Source organism: Aythya ferina, assembly GCF_964211825.1.
Source record: "Aythya ferina genome assembly, chromosome: 4".
Lineage (NCBI taxonomy): Eukaryota > Metazoa > Chordata > Aves > Anseriformes > Anatidae > Aythya > Aythya ferina.
Window position 1 is genome coordinate 27,782,481 of NC_140300.1, and position 18,763 is coordinate 27,801,243.

The 18,763-nt window shown below is 37.6% G+C and overlaps 1 protein-coding gene across 2 annotated transcripts in view; it reads right to left on the minus strand.

Annotated features, from left to right (window-relative positions):
* Positions 1-9,027: 9,027 nt before the first annotated feature.
* Positions 9,028-18,763, minus strand: part of USP46 (ubiquitin specific peptidase 46) — a 29,923-nt gene continuing 20,187 nt past the window's right edge. Inside the window, exons 6-10 of one of the 2 annotated variants that reach the window (XM_084517659.1) lie at positions 17,552-17,635; positions 17,083-17,280; positions 16,505-16,583; positions 15,365-15,514; positions 9,028-12,160 (exon numbers count right to left, since the gene is read on the minus strand). In XM_084517659.1, coding sequence (XP_084373785.1) covers positions 15,413-15,514; positions 16,505-16,583; positions 17,083-17,280; positions 17,552-17,635 — 463 coding nt within the window. In that variant the 3' untranslated portion in view covers positions 9,028-12,160; positions 15,365-15,412. Of the gene's footprint in view, positions 15,515-16,504; positions 16,584-17,082; positions 17,281-17,551; positions 17,636-18,763 lie in introns of both variants that reach the window. The other variant, XM_084517658.1, reaches the window with a different exon arrangement.

The window sequence follows — 18,763 nt, forward strand, 5'->3', positions numbered from 1 at the left end:
AATCTCTCTCTTCTTGGTAATTCTATAATAATTTTTTACAGAAAAGGAAGAAAAAAAAAAAAGGAAGGGGATATATTTTTCCCCATAATATTATGCACCCAAACAGTCTATGGGTAACTTACTAAGAGTTTCGTATAGCTGCTCCTCCCCACACCCAGGCCAGGTATAACTTACATGTCTGAAATCAGAACTACATTGGTTCAGACAAGACTGGAACAATTAAGGATGTAGAGTGGTTTCCATTTGGTGAAGGTCAGTGAGTTTTCATGGCCCAGTAGACCTACCCAGTCTATTTCAGTAGAAATTTTGACTCCTTAGATGCCTACAGAGCTTTTTGTCACAAATTACTGTTGTTGGGAATGCATGCCAGAGTTAGCAAGCTGCTGGGCAAGGCCAGAGCAAAAGAGACAAGGCTAAAAGCTCTGAACTCAACATGTGCTGATGCCAGAAAAAACCTTCTCTCTTGCTGTAAGAACTAGATAACTAATGAAAGACCTCGACTGCAACTTTACATAGGAAATTTCAAATAGAAGAGGTAGGAATTTGTGGATATATAAGAGAGAGACTTCTGAATGTAGGGCGTTGGAGTATAAGAGCATAAACTGGCCTGACTTTTAAACAGGCATCAAACAGGAACGATCTGTATGCAATGCTTTAGCTGATTATTTTGTCTCATTAGCTAGTCTGATTTATTTCCTTTATGAATACTCTGTCAGCTGAGATACAACAGGACTGCAAAAGAACTCTTTTAGTTTAATAGCTTTCATTATATGATGAGTTTCTCACTTGAATAAGTAAGGAATTACCAGCAATTTAACTCTGGAAGGGCTTTAATGATCACAGGCTGAATTTGAATTTGTGGAGTGGGTCAGGAGGAAGGACAATTGTTATTATGAACTTTAAAGCAGGGAAAGTTGCTGTTAAGATCTACATGGGATCTGTGGATTTAAGAAATAGTCTGAATATATCATTAAAAAAACAAACAAACAAACAAACAATAAATGCATATTTACCATATTTACCAATATTTTACTATAAATTTATATTTACCAATTAATAATAGTTACCAGTTAACCAAACAATAGTCTGATATTTAGAATAAAGCAACCTGATATTGAATAAAGCAACTTATGTCCCAGCCCTTTCCAGAGCCAGGCAATCAGACCTGTATTGTAATGATGCTTTATGGCTACAGTGACAAGGAGTGCAACAAACAACCTGGGTAATTACCTCAGGGTCCCATGTGCCAGAGGGCATGGGATGAAGGGCAAACCACTCCATGTCGAGCTCTGGGTTTCACTGCCCATGGGTCACTGGGGCGTTGTGGTACTGCATCAAGGACTTCACCTTTGTAAAGCTGAAAACCAGGTTAACTTATTTCCAGAGGTAACCTCAATGGTCCTGGAAAGGGAATGAAAGACTCACATTTTCCCAAACTGCTTATTGAAGAGCTTCCAACCATTTTCATTGAGATACTGGGACTTACCCCTTTTATTGCTCTGAAGAGTGTAACAGCCTTTGCAAAAAGACTAATTAAGGAAATAGTGGCTAGATATTATACTAGTATCTATAAAATATGGGTTTATATTTTATATACACAGTCAAAACAAAAACTTTTGCTCCTTTATGTGTTGCTATAGAGAAGCACGTAAATGATCTTAGGATGAGACATTAGGTAGTTTAAATACAAGTGATTTATGTGATTCATGTGAAAGGAGCCATAAAGTAATTAAAGAATACACATGTTTTTTAGTTTAACTGTTACCTTCTGCTTTCTGTGGTACTGGAGACTGGAAATTGACAGCTGCAGAGACAAAAGACACAATGATGAGAGACATGTGCAGGAAAGAGTCTTTAAGAGTCTAAAAAGAATCTTTTTATCAGAAGAAAGGCAGCACAAAAATGTTTTTGAATATTTTCTTTAAGGTTTAGCACGTTTTTTTCTAAATTCCCTTTGCTTCCAATGCTAAACAGAACCCTCCATCAAATAGATGATAAAAAACCATGGACGTTGTTCCTCTTCAAGCTCTTTATATACAAGTTGTTTGTGTACAAGTCTTCAGATGATGGCCAGGTATTCCAAACCAGGGAGAAAAAATTACTGACCTTTAAGCCCAGCTGTTTTATGATGAGCCACACTCCTTCTGGAGCTGGTAATTCCTACAGAAACCTGGCACTTTTTTGTCCTTTCAGCCTCATGTTGTCTGGAAACTATCGTGGAAAGCAGAGGCAAAACTGCCAGAATGCTTATAATTTCAGGAAATTCATCATGAATTGGTCCAACTTCTCTACACAGTATTTTTCTGTAATAGTAACATGCACCTAGCTGCAAATGTTATACATGTATGTGCAGCTAAAACTAATGGATATGTAGTTAGCAGCAGTCCCAGCCAGTTTCCAGTGCCGCAGGGCAAGGACTGCTCACGTTGACTTCAGTGAATGCCACAGAGCATGCTGAGTCGTAGAGTGTAAAAGCTGGGATTTCATTCCCATCTGTTCATGTGTATCAAATATTGCATGAATTTAGATGATGATAATTAATACCAGTTGGGGCTTACTTGGATGTGGTGTTCTGTTTTGAGCTCATCTTTCATTAAATCATGCTCATCAGTGGCTGGATTTGTTTCATCCACTGGCAATTAGGATTTTTGGAGGCACGGGGGGTCGCTCTGTTTGGCTTTTTGTTACATTCCTGGTATGGAAGGATGGCAGGTTGGATTTCTGACGAAGAAAAGCAATGTTAACAGCAACTCACAGTGTTAGGAAAGTACAGATCCAATGTGAATGAGAGCACTGTCAAAAGATATCTGCTGCCAAGGAAATACACTGCATTAGAGAAATAAGATCACAGTTTTCTCTTACTGCAGCTTCTCTGTTCTGGTTCATATCTGTGTTACAGTCCAGAGGAAATAGACACAGGAGGAGAAGCTGCTGTTGTGAAACAATCGGGTACACTTCTTATGAAGAATATATATACATGTATATTAAGCCATCCTTGATTGATCTTTTCTGCTGTGTGGATCCCTTGCCCTTGTCAGGTCCTTCATATCACCATTATTCCTTCCTCTGTATCTGACCTGAAATACAGCTTTGTGTTATACTTCTTTACCCCTAGAAAATATTTTTATTATCTTTGCTTTTACTATTCAAAATTAACTAGTTTTGGGTGAAAAGCCTGAAGTGATGAAACCCATCTTTCCTCACCTAGTGTGCAATTTGACTGCCATCAGATTTATTGACCCATCAGAAAATATTTCAATGGGTAAAATTAGACAGAGAGTAGTGGTTTGGCTTAAATAATTTCCTCTGTCAGGACACTGCTAAGGCTTAACCAGCTTACAATGCTATCAAGCTATTTTGTCAGTTTGGTGTATGACCCATTTCTGTCCTTTCTAGCTAAGGGAGGAAAGCTTGAAGTTTTTCTACTTGTCACAGGAAACGTGCCTTGGAATAACTTGGAATAACTTGGAATAACTTGGTTTCTTCTCATCCACTCAAGAAAAGAGCAGAATAAATAGGGAAGACTGGGGATATTGAAGTAACATAACACATTTATTGAGACTACAGAAAATAAATTGCAGAGCTAATAATAATACTTCCCTATACTATGCTACACCATAATAATAATATACATACTTCCCTATACTATAAATATAAATACTGGTTTTTGTTTGTTTTTCCTTATGATTTCAACCCATTCTATTTTCATTTCATGCTGCTGAATATTTCTTGTGGCCAAGATGTTATACATCATCTTCTGCCAAGGAAATGGAGCAGCACTTTGGCTGGGTCCTGAAAGTAGAGGAGAAAAAGCACTGACATCTGTAATAAGCAACACTGTAAATAACATGATAGCATCTTATCATCTAAGGCATAAACGGAAAACTATTATGGGAAACAAAACTACAAATATTTTTTGAGGGAAATGAGCTAAACAAATGTGTAAAGAACCAGGCAGTGCTCAGTGCACAACCCATTAGCCTAATTCCTATCTGCAAAAAATGCAACAATTTTGTAAGTAAGTTTGTAAGTTTGGCGAGGAGGTTTTTTTTGCTTGGATGCTCTCTACTCTTTGGAAGGAAATGACATTCTTTAATTTCATAGCTGTCTGCAGTAGGGTTTGCCCTCTTTCCTTTGAAATCTCCAGATAGAGTCATTGTGAGAGACAGCACTTTGGAAGAAACACACAGCACTTTCCTTGCTAGGTCACCTATTACTCTCTCTGGACCTGATCTTTGCCCACTGACTTAGACTGGGGTTATAATGGAATATGTTGCTTGGAAACAAAACTCAGCGATGCTGCCTTTTCAGGACAAACTTGGAATATATTTGTATCACTGATTTAATTCCTGCCACCTCTGGATAGCTGGTTGATGCTGTCATAAATTTCTTCTCCTGTTAAATAATGGTCAGGCTGTCTTACTGTCTGCAGCTCTTGAAGGCAGTGCTGCATTTATTATGGGAAATGGGAAGCTAAGTACTTGCCCATTCAGCGACAGCTAGAATAGTAGAAGACACTGTCCAAAAGCACAGGAATAACAGGAAAAATAAAGAAGCACCATGGTTTATGGGATAAAACAAACAAGCAAACAGATGAAGCAAAACAAAAAAATCAAACAAGCAAGCAATAAAACGGGGGTGGAACATCACTTCAGATTGTGCCAGGGAATCTGACTCTTATTTTTCTTTCCTTGTTGTTGTTACGAAATGATGGCATGAATTCAGGTTGGTAGAGTTTCATGATAAAAATGTGTTGCCTGGGGAATATGGTTTATTTTCATTTTACAACAATGTTGAATAAAATGCCTTTGGATAAACAAATTCCAACTGTAGATGGAGCACGGTGAATGAAATGTTCCTTTTTTCAGTTCAGTGTCTGGAGGCTGGGAGTGATTGCACAAGAGAGAGGGAGAAGCTGTGTATGAAGGGAACACATCCTTTAGGTACATTTCTCTACAAGTGGCACGACAACTCAATGTACCAGCTACGCAGGGGGTGTTTGTTGCCTGTGCTCAGTCTGTATTCCACAGTGCTCTTTGCTTTATGATAAACTGATGTTCTTTCCTCATCCTTTGTAACTGCATTTGGGAACATTAGATTAGTATGAATGTGGAACATTGCTATACGATAGAGCTTTTAGATTTCATGCACCACTTTCTCTGAGCTGTGGCAAAAATATAGTTTAATACAACGTTGAACAGATCTTCCTGTGGTTTAGAGCATGTAAAACCAATCCCATTGGCAGATGATTTTTGTAATATAGATTAGAAGATTGAGGGAAAGATCATGGAATCATACTGGAAACTGCAGGAAATATGAAGGGTCTTGAAAATGATGATGAAGACCATGGCCTTCATGTAAAGAACACTCCTAACCTCTAGTCTGGTTGCAATGTACGTTTTCCTCTTCAGACCTGAAAAGGAGCTTTTGCCTTCTGAAGAGGGAAGCCCTGGAGAGTTTGAAGGCCTTATGTCTGGAAACTATTTAAGATCAGTTAATGTCCTCTAAGGGTAAAAACATTACAAGTGGTTTTAGCAGTTGGATGGTGAGGGAAAAAAAAAAAAAAAAAAAAAAAAAAAAAAAAGGTAACTTTTACACTACTTTAAATATGTTATTGCAAAAGTGTTTTTAATTCAATGTTGAAATTATGTTACAGCACAGTGATGTAGTATGGCCAGAAATGTCCCCATATATCTTACCCCACTTACCCCATGTATGTTAACAGTAGAATTAGTAGCCTGTGTGTGAGCATTTAAAGATCCCATCATTCTAAAGGTCAAGGCAAAAATCTGTTTATCTTTAGGGGGAGTTCTCAAATGCAGCTTCTGAGGAGCCACTGAATGCAGTTCTGGTGTCTTAGCCAACGCTAGGCTCTGCCTGAACTACTCACCTTGCAGGAATTTAAATAGTCAAAACTTCAGTGACCTTACCTCAGAATACTTCTGTTGATCTGAAAATGTAAGTAAAATATCCAGGATAGAGAGAAATAAATCAAATAAATGGCATCATCCTTGCTTTCTCTAACATTCCCTGATAGCGTGTAATAATTGTCAATTACTAGGGCACTAATCCATTCCTTGGAAAGTAAAATGCTGTCATGACAAACTTCCTGAGTAACTTCAGCTGCCCCAGTGCATTCCAGGCAAGCCAGGCTGTTTCAGAGATAGCAACGGATCAGGTTATACTGGAGCCACGTGCTGCAAGTCCTGCACTTTGAACTGCATCCAGGAGTGAATAGGTCACTAAGGCACCTGCTGAGGAGCCAGGAACATGTTCCTACTATTTAAAATTATCTAGCTGAGGGGTGGCCAGATTCAGTGCAAGGTGTAGGTATCTCAAGTAGGTGTGGATTTCGGTACACATCCCCCAGTGTATACAATATTCAAAAAGTTAAGTGTTGAAAAGTTGGCTGGTAGATTATATTGAAGACAAAAAAAAAAACACACAAATGCTTCATAAATGAGTGAGAATTATGTGGTTAGCAACTAAACGAAGTATAAGATTCTGTTTGTGTTCCTGAATCATACTTTCAGAGAGCAGAGTCAATGCCACTTGTAGTTCTCCAGAGCTTAGTATTCCACACATCTCCCTCCCTTACTGCTGCAGGGGAAGCACAGCTCTGCACACTAACAACATTGTGAGGAAGTTGGAAGAAACTTTATTCTAATTCCTGTTTTTACTAATTTTGCTATAAAACTGTAAACCTATCTGGAGTTTCTTCAGAGATACCCTGATGAGACTGATGGTAGAACTTGGTCTCTGTCACATTGCTGGGTGAAAACTGCATCTTCTTTTTCAACACCTTTGCTGTGCTGGAGCATGATCTGAATATTTTTCCTCATGTGTGTGTGAAATGCAATCTAGAGGATAATCATCGATTTTATATTATCATAACGATATATAGTTATTATAATCATATATAATGAGTATACATAATCATTCTGTAATCATAGATTATAGAATCATCTTGATTGGAGAAGATCTTCAAGATCGTCAACCATCAACCTGGCCTACCAAGTCCCATCATCAAACCATGTTCCTTAGTGCCATGTCCACATGCCTCTTAAATATCTTCCTTAAAATACCTTAAATACCTTAATAGCTTTGATCTTGGGTTGATTCATCAAAGGATTCCTTCCCAGGTTCAGATGACATACCACCATATGAATAACCTGAAGCAGGAGTACCTACTGTTGCTTATCTTTTTATCTAGATCTGCTGATGCATTTTCCTATCTAAAGCAAAGTGATTCTGCAGTGGAAATAATAAAAAATTTGTGCACCATGTATTGCTGGAAAGATAAACTTGAAGAAAAGTGGAAGCTGCTCACATGAAACAGAGAAAGCCATCACTGGTCTGGTGTGCCCCAGGAGGAAGGATCCAGGAAGATCCAGTTCAAAGGGATTCTGGCCCCACAGCCCCCACCACATAAGCTCCCCATACATTAAGGACTTATGGCTACAACCTCTTTAAGACTGAGGAAAGGTTGAAGCTCTTTGGTCACAGCAGTGGCCAGATGAGTCATGCCGGGAGGAGTGAACTGCAACAAGTATGGAGTAATATTTCACTATTTGATATAAAATTAATAAGTGAAAAGGAACATTTTTCAGAACTGAGGATTGAAATGTTCTGTTACCATACATTTATATTTATATCTTGAAAATGGTTGTCCCATTTTTCTTCCTTTTTTTTTTTTTTTTTTTTTTTTTTTTTTTTTTTTTTTTCCCTTTTTAATTGCACACAGATATTGAAGGAACTCATCATAATCAGAAACATGGTCTTCCATGTAGTCTATTTGGTCATGCCCAATTAATTACTTTTTTTTTTTTTTTTTTTTATTTTGGTGAGTGTATTGAAATAAGGAAACATATAATTTTCTCCTACCATAACTGAGTTTTCAATCAAGATGGAATTATATTTTTAGCATTTCTCTATTTATCTGGTACACTGGACACAACCCAATCTAATCTAAAAATGATTAACTCACACTGAAAATGAAGGGACAGAGACATAGGTAAGAATCATACAACTCCTGGGAAAATGCATTTCTGAAATTAGAGCAATTCTTCTGGAGCCCACATAGAGTGATTTTGAACATAATTCTTGATTATTTTTTTATTGGTTTATTTATATGTACATTATAAAACATTTTAAAATTATAGATTTGAGATTTATTTCTGTCATATCCTGCATTTTAAATTTGTCTCCGCATCCTTTAGTTTAGGGCTTATGCTCTATAAACCCAAGAATAAATGTGAAGGTGCTTCAAGGTTTTTATCTGAGAGGAAATCAGTGTTGTAAGATGTGAAGTGTTTTTGAACCTAGTCCTTTGATAGTCTGATGTGTCATAAATCTTATAGTATGTTACCTATAAATTCAGCATACAGTCTGACAGCTATGTTTGATTTTGGTTCTCTAAAGGATTCCGAAGGAATACAGGAATCCATTTAGACAAGGGCAAGAAACTCCAGCCTTTTATTTTCCTCACTTTTGAGAAAGTAAATCGTGTTTGCTAATGAGTAACTTCAGAAAAATGAGCAGACTGCAGGAATCTTTCAGTCCTCTGACAGAACTTTAGACCCCTTTAGCAAAACCCCTTCCTGCTCCAGTAGCCACAGCAAAACCCCAGACTAAAGGCCTTGGGGTTTTCACTGTTCCCTGGTGCAATACGTAGCTCAATCCTGCTGCTTTTTATTCGGTTCAGTTTTAACTGTTCTCAGTAACATTGGCAAGGTCAGTGGTGTTCTTTAACTAGGTGCAGCTCAGTCATGCAGCTGTGTGTGTAGTCCACCAAGACAACTCACGGCCTGCATGCAAAATGTGTTCCCTTGACACACCTTGGAGGCAGTCCCAGTGGCAAAATGGAGGCACTCCACTACGTGAAATAACAAGCAAGCATTGGCAGTCTCCCTGTCAGTAAGTTTACAGACACCTTGCACTCAGAAGCATTTTGTGTAACAACAAACACCAATGTTCAACCTTAGTCTGGCTCCAGCTGAATCCAAGGCAAGCTGAATGGAAACAAGATCAGTTTAGGGAGTTTATTTTATGTAAAATATAAACATGTTAACAGGAGAAAATACTGTTTTCTTATGTTACAACCTTAATATCCAACATGAGGTTTATCTTACAGGTCTGCAGATAGCGCAGGGTTTAATTACATGTACATGATTAAAAAGAGCAGATACTCAACTGTACACACACATGGGATATCGTACGCTTTACAGGAAATTCAGTATTTTATGAGTCCCCAGTCATATGCCTAATAGTTTTACTACCTCTTACTCCATTCAAAAAACTAGCACAAAATACTTAGTTTTTCTATGATTGCACCTTTTTGACCAGGTAGGTAGGGACTGCATATTTACAAACAGATATACATATCCAAAGCCTCAGACAAAACAGCCCTTTCCATATTTCCTCTTTTTTTTCTTCTTCCCCACTACTCTACACTCATATTCCTACAATAATGCTGACTTTACTCCTGAAGAGTCACAGGTAAGTTACAGAGCTCCTGTTAGTGCTCTTCAATGAAAGTCACTGAAGCTGCAATTTTTTTTCCAGGATTAACACATGAATCTGTAACACAGCTGCCCTGAAGTTGCTCTTAGGGTTAGAGTGAGAGTTGAGAAAAGGACTAGAAAATAATACAGAGTCTGAATACTGTCTGCCATGGGATGCTTGCAGATATGAACACCATGGATAATAGAAAGCTGATGTTTGAGCACGGCTTCTTTGAGGAATGTATTCCCATTAATGAGAGATTGAGGTTGTGGGGAGAAGGACTGCAAATATTTCTTAATTGTCTACTGTGGTGGGCTGTGGTGAACTACAGGGTGTCTTCACAGGGTTTGTTTCTGCTGCTTTGGAACCTGTAGGAGAAGGGTTAGGATTACCTAGAGGATGGAGCACCGACTTCATCTGGTTAGCTGAAGGTTAAGATGCTGTGTGCCAGTCCAGCTCCTCCTACAAACTACTGTGCTAACACAGAAAAATCACTCTCTAAGCGTCTTTCAGACAGCAAAGTTACCACCTGTAACAGCCTTCATCAGAAGCATTAAGCTGTAAAATTGCCCATTGTAAATGGCGCACACAAGTTAATTTATTTTACATTGTGCAATGGTCCCAGCCCTGATAACCCAGTGAAGCAGAATTATTAGAGAATTATAGCAACTCTGAGACCGTGAATAAAGGGAGCTATGTGCAGCCTCATATTAAATCCTCCAGGCAAAGCCAGCAAGCAAACCTCCTAGGGGGTAAAGAATCATTAGTGTGTAAAAAGGTGTGGGCTTAGCCCAGCTGGTCCCATCAGGTGGGCACATACCTGGTAGGTGTTGTTTGACCTTGTATGCAAAAATGCTAATCTAAATCACTCTTGTGGATGGCTTCAAGCAATCTCCCCAAAGTAATGCACATTAGCTGGAAAGAAATTAAAAGGGTGTCTCTGAGGCTTGCCAAGGGCTGTTTAAATATTCAGTGCCATGTTAAATTGATAAGAAACACCTCACCAACAGAACTGCAGCAACAGGAAAAAGTTCTTTTCATTGATCGAAGAGAGTACAATATCTAAAATAAATTAACAACAGCCTTTTGTAATTAGTTTTGCACTAACAAAACAAAGTCAGTGATTTTCTGATATGGTTACTATCAGCACTGCTCTGTAAGAAATATTCAGCATCTTTGATAGATAGAGTGTTATTATTTTATTTATTTTTTTAATAGCACGTGTCCTACTTCTTTCCTTTATATGAGCCCAAGTGGAGAGAAGGAAGATACAAAAAGATTGCTCTCCTTGCTTGTATTCACACGAAGGCCAAGAATAAATTCAGCTCTTAAGATTACTCATGTTTGAGATTGCACAGAGCACAGGTAAAATGGCAAATAGAGCACTATGTGCATTATCAGTTGACTGACAGGTAACTGTTTGGTAAAAGAGAATATTCCTGGGAGAAGTGGAGCTTTTCTAAATTATGGTCATTAATAACTGTGCAACAGAAGGAAGTATTGCAGCCCTTCCATTCTTTATCTGTAGTCTTGCAGATAGAGTGCAAAAAAGGCTGTGAAATGCGAGGTGTAAGTGCAATTCATCACGTACATATTGCTATAGAAGGTGAGAGGACAGACACGCTATAAATACTGCATCCTTGTCATCCTTGCAGTGTTTACAGTGCGTTTGTCCTCTCACCTTCTACAGCAATATGAACAAATACATATGAACAAATTTGTGCTTCCCAAATTGACAGCCCATCAGGACTACAAACATAGAAATGGAAATTGGGCTGTAACTAGAGATGCTGCATTGCAAGCAGAAGGTTGTAAAAGCAAAAAGACAACAGCAAAGTGTTAAGCTGATTGGAATTTCTCAAGATTGACACTGATGCTTAAAGTGCTTTGGTTGGTTACATTTAAAAACTTAAAGCACGTAAAAATTAAAACAGAAAACTAGTAATATTAACTACATAAGTTATTATACAAATACATTAACAGAGAAACAAAAGAGAAATAAATTAAAACAGACTTTGATAAAAGTTCTAACATGGAACAGATACAAATCCAAAACTTCTTAAAATTACTAACACACATTTAGCTATAAGATACTGCTCAAACTGGCCAGCCTCACACAGTGAAAATGTGATAAATCAAGAAGGGTCTGCTGCTGAGAGACAACAAATCACTGGCAGCTGCAAGTTGTCAGCTCTGGTCCCAAGTAGGTGATGCTGTTACAGATGGGAGAATTAAGTGTAATGTCTGAAGATAAAAGACAGGTGTGGTAGCACGTTAGGGCCCACCACATAACATGAATTTTAATTTCAGCTTAGGCCTTTAATACCTTTATTCAATCAAACGTGAAGGAAACACCTACTGCTTTATTTCCTTTACTACAACCGCTAAAGGAACAAGATCTTTAAGATGTTATCTGCTGCTCTGTGGTAACTATAAATTATTAAAATTGAATTGACAGGAGCAATCTGGGGACTTAATTGCAACAAGGTGTTCTGCTTCGCTGATATGGTTCCTCCATCACTCCCTCTGCTGTGTCCCAGAAATAGAAATTACATAAAATCCTGACAGCCTGTTCTGCAGAACACTGGAGTTGAAGTCTGAGCTCATCCTCTAAGACAACTGATTCATCAGCACTGCAGTGCTTCACCGGGTTTAGCTGAAAAACAGCACAGGACAAAAGTGTTCTTTTTCAAAGTAAGAACATGGTAGAAAGTTTTATGAAATTATTGGTAACAGCACATGAAACAAGCAGAGAACTTCAGATGTCATTAGGCCTAATACACTCAGAACCATAAAAACAGTCATTTTAGGGAAATACATGATACTCATAGATATCTGTGCTATATTTTTATGTTCTAGCTACTGATTGAAAATTTTTGATTGTCCTAGATATTTTACCATTTTTTCTCATAAGAGACTGGAAATCTACATATAAGCTTAACAAAGAAAGGATTACATTTTTTTTTAATCAACTAAAATACTTTACATCCTAATATTGTTCCTGTGACAATCCTAATCCTGCAAAATGTGCTTAATTTGGCATAGATCAGAACATCTCCTGACTGAAGAACTTTTTTATTATTATTATTATTTTTATTTTCTGAATCAAAAGAAATAGCTGGCATTTGCATAAAGTGAGTATGCCATGATTTTCAGAGTTGGTGTCAGACCACGGACTGGTGAGATACCAGTGATGTGATCTTGAGCTCCTGCTACAAGTACCTTTCCAATATTTTCTCCTACATCTTGTGCATCTCTTCTTATTTGTAACAGACAAGTTGGGCAATTCATTTTTAAACAGTTTTCATACTTTATGAAAAGCAGTAACATACAACAGTTACCTGTATGTTTTACAACCTAGAGCTGTCTTGCAGCTGGAGAAAAGCAAAGATTAGTATCCTATACTTTATCATTTATATATTACTTCATTTTTATTAACATTACAAAATCATTTTTCAGATAAGTTAATTCAAATATGAAAAACCTTTTCTAAAATTGAACTGATCTTAAAGTTATTTTTATGCAAAATTACTTTACATACAAACACGAACCTCACACATTCAAATGATACATTGAGAATGTATTTTTTGTTGCTCGTTTTAAAACTGAAGAATGCCCTAAAGTACAGATTCTTGGACCAATACTGGTGAATGCTGAACTGGAGTGTCTTCATTCACAATCAGAATACACTCCTGTTTTAAAAGGCAAGTGATTATTCTACTTTTAATGGGGAAATTCTGAATGCTCATAAATACATCCATTAAAGAAGGATATGCTTTTCAGTGGAAAAATCTCCTGGGGCTCAGTGAGAGCTGGTCTCCTGTATGATGTCTGTCTTTTGTGTTACAGACAGGACATTTAATTCCATCATCAATAAAAGTACAACTGCATCCCAATTATGCCTGCCTTTAGCCTGCATAACAACCTTCATTCATGTGAATGATCTCTGCAGACCTCTACTGTTACTCACCCACCTCAGTACTCTAAGGTTACATTCCACGTCTGTTTTCTTGTATTGGTACAACATGATAAACCACAAACAATGTTATATGAGAAGTCCACTTCTGTTTCTCCTTCAGTGTAAAGTGCTACGTTTTCTTTGTTTACAAAATGGCCATTGATAAATCCAGCTGTTCAGCTGATGTTACAGTAGAAGCTAGTATTTCATTTTCACTGTTATTCAGCAAAAAGATATTCCACATTCACAGTAGATTACAATGAAAAATGTTTTTCTCTTTCCTACAGAAGACTAAAATATAACATTTACCTGTGCTTCTAAAGCCATTTTCTGAAACAGTGTCTGCCATAAAATGGTAGGCAGGCTTCTAAAAGAAAAGTATCAAAAGCAACATTGTCTAATAAATACAGAACAAGAATGAATAAAATATAACAAGTAGAAATACATTTTGTGAGATGAGAAAATTTCCTTGTAAATACTGGAACCAACTTTCAGTCCCCTTGAAGACAGCAGGAGTTTCTTTGCTGTTGACTTTATTGGAACAGGTATTTGGCTACTGAGGTTCAAGCATTGCATAAAGGAGTGTCAAACCAAGCAAGCTAGATACCCAGTGTTACCACTGCCTCATCCTGCTTTCCATCACTTCTCATAACCCTATTGGTACTTTCTTCTGCATTCTTTTTTTTTTTTTTTTTTTTTTGCCAAATTCTAGTATGTGTGTTGAGCAGTTTTATTAACCAGTGCATGACTATTGCCAACCAAATTCGCCCAGTAAAATCAGAAACAGTTGCACTAAGCCTTCTGATATTTTAAAAATCAGACCCTCAAGAGCCCTCTCTTTTTGTGGTTGTCCAAATGCTGTCAAGTACGGCTAAAATTTTTGTGGTGATCTAAAACACTAGCAATAGCATATACATGACAGCGCGTGTAAACTAATGATTGTTACATGCTGTTATGTTGCCAAGAAATGAACTCCTTGAGAAATGTATGTGAGACCTACAGATATTCAGAAAATTGCAGGACCAAGCCCTGTCTTTTGTATTGTACCAACAACACATATTTAGGACTGTGTAATTTCAGTCCTGATAGATATGTTGTACATGAGCAGTGTTGTTATCTCTGCAAACTACGTTAAGTAAGGACCTTATTATACTGTTTTAACAGACAGATAAGCCCAGTCTCCATAAATGTTACTTATCTCTGTGTCATATACATGTATGTCACCCAGTGCTCTCTAAATTCTGAAATCTCACCTAGCTGTGCTATCACACGGTTAGCACACGGCCTGGACATACAGCATTACTTAGTTCCACTGTAATTTAACTCCCTCTATGTGAATGTTAGGCCTGAAGTTATAAACTGAAAGTTTTTAAAAACCCAAAGCTTAAGTGATTTTGGAAGAATATCTTTGCAGGGAAGAGTAACATGTCAGAAAAAAAAAAAAATCCCCTATGCAACCACAATTCAAGTCATTATGAAGCAGATTTTTTTTTCATACACTTAAATTGGGTAAGTATATGTCAGAATGTATTTAAAGGAATGCTTTGTAAATCAACACACCCCAAAGTCATTTAGAAAGCTTTAAACAATTTTGCCCTAAATGCAATGAACACTTCCATATAAAATACTACTCTAGCTGGATTGGGTTTAACAGTTGACATCCAGATCTTATTATCTGTAAATGTTAGTCCATATAAATTCCACTAAAATCTGACTGCAATTACATTTTCAATCAGACTTAAAAACAACAAACTAACCCCCCTCACCAAAATAAAGTTCTGCATGTCAGAAGTGAGTGGTTATAGTCAAAACCACATGGACTGTTTAATAGGAGACAGACTTATCATTGTTCGACCATACAAGATGTGATCATTGTAAAAGTTGGTTCAGGGGGGCCATCACCTTCTCTGCGTGCAGCATTGTGGTGTGCAGTGGTCACAGTTTGCCAAGTCACTCTCTTGATTGATAGAATAAAATATAACCAGACTCTGAATTTTTTGATATGTCAGAGGTCAGTCCATAGAATTCTTCAATAGCTTGAGCATCTATTTTCTGCAAGATAAATAGAATTGTTTATGTACAGTTAGGTTAAAGAAACACCAAGCATGGATTAAATGGCTGTGTAAAAACAAAAGACAAATTCAGTTATATGGTTCAGGGGAGCAATTAACAAATTCTGTTTGCAGTTCAGGCACTGAAAGGGTAACGTTCAGGGGCTAAATCCTACTGATTGCACTCGTGAAGTCAATAGAAATGTTTGTTTCAGAGAAGCTAACTGAATTAAGGCTTTTTCTAATAACAGAGACTATTTTGAATGCAGTAGTGAATGCTGGCAAAAAGCATGAATGTGACCATGCGACCTCATCTTTCTGCGAGGTGACAGAAACCCTCTTCAGGACATGCACCATTCCCAATGGTCCCAAACTCCCGGTTCTTATTCCACTCCAATGAATTTAAACCTGGGAAACAAGACTGAAGACCTCAGTTTTGCCAGGTGCCAGAGTGACATAAGGGGTTTGCTTGAGAATGAATTGTTCTATGCTTAGAATCTGTAAGAACTGTGGACCAGACTCTGCTCTAATTTGCATCCAGACAATCCCAGACTGACTACAGAATTCAGACTTTCTTATAACTTCCTAATTGCTCAGGAATTAAAATCCTACAGCAAACATAACTTTAACCAGTCCGGTTTTGCCTGGTGATATTGCCAAAGATTGCAAAATAGTTCCTGTAATGAATTAAATTGATTTTATTACATAGAGAAAACATTCTAAATTAAACTCTCAGAATCTGATATTAAAAATGTTTGATGTTGCTCTGAAATAAAACAACCCCTTTTGACATTGACAGGGTACAAACTGCACAATTAATCATCCTGTTTGCAATCCTACTTCCTAACTAAGCTGAGCTAAATGTCACATTACAACCAAGCTGAGACTTTGCAGAGTAGTAATCTATACCCAGATCTGGATCAGAATTTTAATTCCAAATTGAGAAGAGAACATAAACAAACGTTATGCTCATGGCCTTCAGCATACTGACCTCTACAATGTCATCATCAAACAAGAGCCAAAATCCATGACTTTTCACAATAGTAATATAATGCCCACGATTTGGTCCACTAAAAAGCAAAACAAATAAAAATCACAAAACCTGAAATAACTTTAGATCGTACTATTGTTTTCATTTTGTTAAGTCACATGTCTATGTTAAAGCAGACTGAATTATAAATACATGTTAAGAAGAATATAGTAAACCCACCTGTGGTGGTACAGTGGAAATGTTCTTTTATCCCTTGTTGCAATGACTTAATCGGCTAAAAGCTAAATGTGTTGTTTTCATCTGTTCTATGACCATTTGCAAATTAACCTATAGAACACTTAATAATTTGCTCATTGCAGATTTGCTGATAGCAGGTATCAGCTAAGGCAAATATTTTAAGAGGTTCAGGCCAACACACACGCAAGCTGGTGCAGCAGCATGGTTTATGTCCCCCCTCCCACTCTCCCTCCATTTTGTCAGGCATGCCTCTGCCCTTGACAAATGCCTGGAACTGGAATTTTTGAGAAAAAAATGCTCGAGAAAAGCAATAGCTTGTGATAGACATGAAAGTGTCTTACCTTCCACAGTGAACAACAACAGCTACCAAGTCATACATCCGATCTAAGTTGACAGCATCACCAGATGTGTTGAAGAGACGTAACTCCAGAGGAAATACTACACGATATGACAGCTTGGTATACCTGTGCAATTGTTCCATATACTTGAATCTCTTGAGGTGTAAGGCAAGAATCATTGGCAGCTTTTTTACTCGCATCCTGTGAAACCATTAGAGTGCACATGATAAAGACCTGCCCAGTTCAAAGCCACTCTTTCCTTGATGAGTAAATGTTTGCATTAAAAAAGCACCTTATAACTAGCAGTAGCATCTAGAGTAAAACTTATAATAGTTTTAAATCTGTCTGTAGGTTCTCTGGCCCCCAGAGAGTGTGCCTTTGGGGTGCAAGCAATCTAAACACAACGAATTTTAAGGAGGAGGCTTGTCAAAGCTCAGGAGGGACATAATAAAACACTCTACTCTTTGCTTACCTTTTCTGTGCCTCTTGTTTACTGCAGCAAGTTTCACAGTAGTATTTCTGTTCACTACATAATGTTTCTGTGTTGCTGAAGTCTCTGTAAATAAATACAGTTATCAGTTCTTAAAGGTTCTTAACAATTCTGCCCCAGTACCACACTTGGGCTGTGGAACTGGAACCCTAAAAAGATACACATGAAGAAATCTTGTTTCCACTGACATCCAGTTTTCTATAGCACCTAAATCAATAATACTGGGATTTGCAAAGGGACTTGGGGTATCTGACTGCTGTGACAGCCCTGTGTTATGTGCTGAGGCCTACATACAATAAAGGGGAAGGGTCAAGTGTCTCTAACTGAGATCTACATCCTCATCTCTTGCATGTCAAGGAGCTGCCTAGAGTTCAATGTAGTTGCTTGATCCATCCAGTGTCTTTTAAAATTATTTGCAGAATGGACTATCTTCAAGTGCACTTCAGTCATTCACAAACTGATCACATTTTATGGTGTTCTTCTGTAAGACAGGCTTGAATACTCTTATGCAGAAGAAATAAATTGAATTCAGTCTTCTGTATATTCTAACCTCTGAACCATTATCCAGAATTTATGTGATTACGCTTTTTTGTTGTCTAAAAATGAAAGTGACAGCTATGATAGCAGTTTTCCTAAATACCTACCAAGTAAATATGCTTAGAAATGTTTCTGGACTGAGCTTCTGAACTGAGAGAAGCAGAGGAAGACCTGGCTTGATAATGCTGCTCAGTTCACAGGAAAGATTTGCTATAGTCACAATGCTGATATTCTTGGGAACACCATTTTAGGTATTTAAAATACTTAACTGGAAAAAAATGGCAGTGATTTTTTTGTCACCTCAAGTGTTATATTGCAGCTGAGCAGGTGTTCTGAGAACTGTAAATACAGTCATAAACATCTATCTTCCACTTTAGACACACAGGTTTTCTCATGACTCTGAGCTTTAAATAGATATATCTGAATCACAGGATGGTTTGGGTTGGAAGGGACCTTTGGAGATCATCCACTCCAATTTCCCTGCCATGCCAGAGACACCTCTGAGTAGATCAGGTTGCCTGAAGACCTGTCCAATAAGGCCTTAAAGATTCAGATATTTCTGAAGAACAGAGCTGACCTGTTGATTGAACCTACGTTGTGGTACCTGACAGAGTTCTGAATTCCAGACAAATTCAGTCCCAGCAATAAGCTTCATTG